At 40.0% G+C, this 3,450-nt stretch overlaps 1 protein-coding gene across 1 annotated transcript; it reads left to right on the top strand.

The window, feature by feature from the left end:
- Window positions 1-705: 705 nt before the first annotated feature.
- LOC143593304 (protein POLLENLESS 3-LIKE 2-like) lies at window positions 706-2,568 on the top strand. Its single transcript, XM_077072974.1, has 4 exons — window positions 706-1,164; window positions 1,248-1,460; window positions 1,539-1,694; window positions 1,771-2,568. Exons 1-4 carry the CDS (start codon window positions 928-930, stop codon window positions 2,566-2,568), a joined length of 1,404 nt encoding a protein of 467 aa, XP_076929089.1. The 5' UTR covers window positions 706-927.
- Window positions 2,569-3,450: the final 882 nt, after the last annotated feature.

The raw sequence follows: 3,450 nt of genomic DNA, 5'->3' as shown, positions 1-3,450 counted from the left end.
GCATTCACAATAAGCTTTTAACGTTCAAATTTCAATTTGAATTTCAAATAGACATTTAATTGTTAACGGTCAAAACATGAGTGTATAAATGCATCATAAGCGTTTCAAAAGAGGTATTTTTCAAAAAATTTTATTCACCTCATAACACTAGCATCCGTACTTATTCTTTGCCGGCTGTAAGCTTCGTTCAATTTTATAATATTTCGTACAATCATCGTTTTCTTTTTGTAACAACCCAATCAGTTTTAGATGGTTTATTGAACACATCAATTGCAATCACAATCACAACGCTATGACTTAACAAGGTAACGAGATTTCAACTTTAATCTTTGTTCATTACTATTATGATACAATCGAGCCTATATGTCATTAAATCATTTTAGGTATGCTCCAACCGATCCCACCCAGATTTTACATGGGCTTTCAGGTTGTTGGTTTTCCCCGGAAATGAGATGGTAGGCTTGTCCTATCCATCGCTGTCTATGGCCGCTAGCGTATGAGATCGTCTTTTTCCATTGAGTTGGTTACCTGTTACCCCGAATAGTCAGACCTTTATTCGTTGCTCGTTAAAGGAAAAAAAAGTTATCCTCCAAAGCCAAATAGGGAGGGCGTGTTCTTGAAGAACTAAACAAAAAGGGTAAAAGTAATAATAGACAAGAAAATTAAGGGCCCAAATTGCCAACTTACCATGTTTTACATCATCGTAGGCCCAACGGCTAGTAGTACAACGTTAGCCTCACAACGGTCATATTTTTCAAAATATAACCCCCACTATCAAAACCTCACTACCATCCATCGTCTCTCCGCTCTCTGCAACCATCACTTTCTCTCTCTAAACCACCGTATCTCTCTCTCTCCCACTGTTGCAGCGGCGGCGGTTTACTGGTTTTTACAAATTCATTTAATTTAAAAATCACCCGATTCAAGATGATGCAACAAGATATGTGGAACGCACCACCCGGGTTCCGATCCACCAAATCGGCCCCGTCGTCTCCGGCAAAATCAATCGGTGGTGGGGTTTTGAGGACTCGGTCCGAATCGTTCAATTTGAACTCAACTCGGTCTGACTCGTTCAACTCGAACCTGCCTCGATCCGAGTCGTTCCATGTGACTCACAAGGTCCCGGTCGGGGATTCACCTTATGTCCGAGCCAAAAACGTTCAGGTAAGAATTTTATTACATTTCGATTCTGAATATTTTTAAATAATATTATTGGATTGATTTGTGGGTTTTGATTGGTTTTGTAGTTGGTAGAGAAGGATCCGGAGCGGGCGATACCCCTGTTCTGGGCCGCGATTAATGCGGGGGATCGGGTGGACAGTGCTCTTAAGGATATGGCGATTGTTATGAAACAACAAAATCGGGCCGAGGAAGCCATCGAAGCCATTAAGTCTTTGAGAAGAAGATGTTCGGATCAAGCCCAGGAATCTCTGGATAACATCCTTCTGGATCTCTACAAGGTTAGATAATTAATTATTCATTAAAATTGTACAGATAAAAACATGTTCCGTTGAATTGGATTGGATTTGTGATTGCAGAGATGTGGAAGATTGGATGACCAGATTGGATTGTTGAGGCACAAGTTATTCTTGATTCAGCAAGGCATGGCCTTCAACGGGAAGAGAACCAAAACCGCAAGATCGCAAGGAAAGAAATTTCAAGTTTCAGTCGAGCAGGAGGCCACTCGGCTGCTGGTAAGAATAAAAAAAAACAAATTATATTATTCTGATTTTAAATTTGTTTTGACGTATGTTTGTAAAATTCTTTTAGGGTAATTTGGGGTGGGCTTTGATGCAACAAAACAACTACATAGAGGCGGAAGAGGCATATAGGAGGGCGTTAGTGATCGCACCCGACAACAACAAAATGTGCAATTTGGGAATATGTTTGATGAAGCAAGGGCGCCTCGGTGAGGCCAAAGAGACGCTTCGCCTTGTGAAGCCGGCTGTGGCAGATGGGCCCCGAGGGGTGGACTCGCACCTCAAGGCGTACGAGCGGTCCCAGCAAATGCTAACCGATCTCAAGTCAGAAATGATGATGAGCAGCACTGGGGACCGTGTCGAGCAAAGGAAGTTGTTTGACGCGTTTTTGGGTTCGTCTGCTGTTTGGCAGCCGCAGCCGTGTAAGGAACAACATCTGGCGGCTTCAAACCCAAAACCACAAGACAGGTTTGCTAACGAGAACGTGACGGGTGGTAATAATAATAATAATTCACTTAACATCGACGCCAAGCCGTTTTATGTGGTGATGAAACCTAGTGAAAGTGTCGGGGAGGGGCTGAAGAGATCAAGGTCTATAAATGCTGCTGAAGTGGTGGCGGAAGACAAAGAGAATAACAACAAGGCGCGTAGGAAGTCTACATCGCCAGAGAAAAGTGGCGATTGGAGCGGGCTTTTGCCCGACAATGAGGATTTCGAGGAAGCTATCATTGCTGCGGTTTTGGGGTCGAGTGCGGACGCGGAGAAGATGAAGCTGGGTCAGGGTGTGACTGGGACTGGGAAAGTGGTTCAGAAGAGGCTGAAGGTGTTTCAGGATATCACTCAATCTGTTGGGAGTCCAAGAGCTTGATTAGAGATTTGGTTGCTGACTTAGTGGGGAGGGAGATAGACTTGTTCTCCTGGGGATTATTATTATTATTATTATTATTATTATTATTATTATTATTATTCTAGTAGTTGTTGAGTGTGTGTTTGTGCACCAACACAGGTTAACCTTTCTAGTTTTTATTCATATTTTGCCTTCACAAAGCAGGCTGAAAGTTTAATAAAACAGTGGTAATTTATCATTTTAATAAAACAGTGGTAAAGTCAAACCACTCACAATTAAGGAAGATGAATGAGTACAAAGAACTTTTAGAACACAAAAAAATACCCATTTTTAACTTATCTTTTTGTCTAAAAATTACATTTAGAGACAAAATTACATTTAGTATCTAAAAATTTCATAATTATTTCTTATGAGTTTTCTCAAGGAGAAAAAGGAGAAAATAACTTTAAATCCTCATAAACTTACTGAGGCGACATATTGAGAATATCCAACCACTTAAGTTAATTTCTTATGAGTTGAAATTGTCCACAGCGACAAGTTTTAATCCCCACACCGAGAAGTTAATTCCGACCACTCCGACATGATCGTCCGTATTTTTGAAAATATTGACGCTTTTATAATTCCTACATTACCACTCCGACATGATCCCTTCAAATTGTCCTCAAATTTCTTTCAATACGCATTTTAGATGAATTTGGAAATCTCCTCCACACCGACAAGATTAATTTTTTCTGTCCACTCCGACATGATCGTTATCGTCCATTGAATATTCCAATATAATTTTCATTATTTTTCTTTTTCATCACCTTCATTATTTTTCATTATTTTTCTATATAACTCATAAGAAATTATACACGAGGAAGAAGATGATGAAAATTATATATAAAGATGAAAAATAATGAA

Source organism: Bidens hawaiensis, unplaced genomic scaffold (genome assembly GCF_021521415.1).
Source record: "Bidens hawaiensis isolate Kalapana, Puna unplaced genomic scaffold, B.hawaiensis_p1.1 tig00041900_1, whole genome shotgun sequence".
In the NCBI taxonomy this organism is placed as follows: Eukaryota; Viridiplantae; Streptophyta; class Magnoliopsida; order Asterales; family Asteraceae; genus Bidens; species Bidens hawaiensis.
Note: the sequence above shows the minus strand (reverse complement) of the source record. Positions and strands in the feature narration are given on the sequence as shown.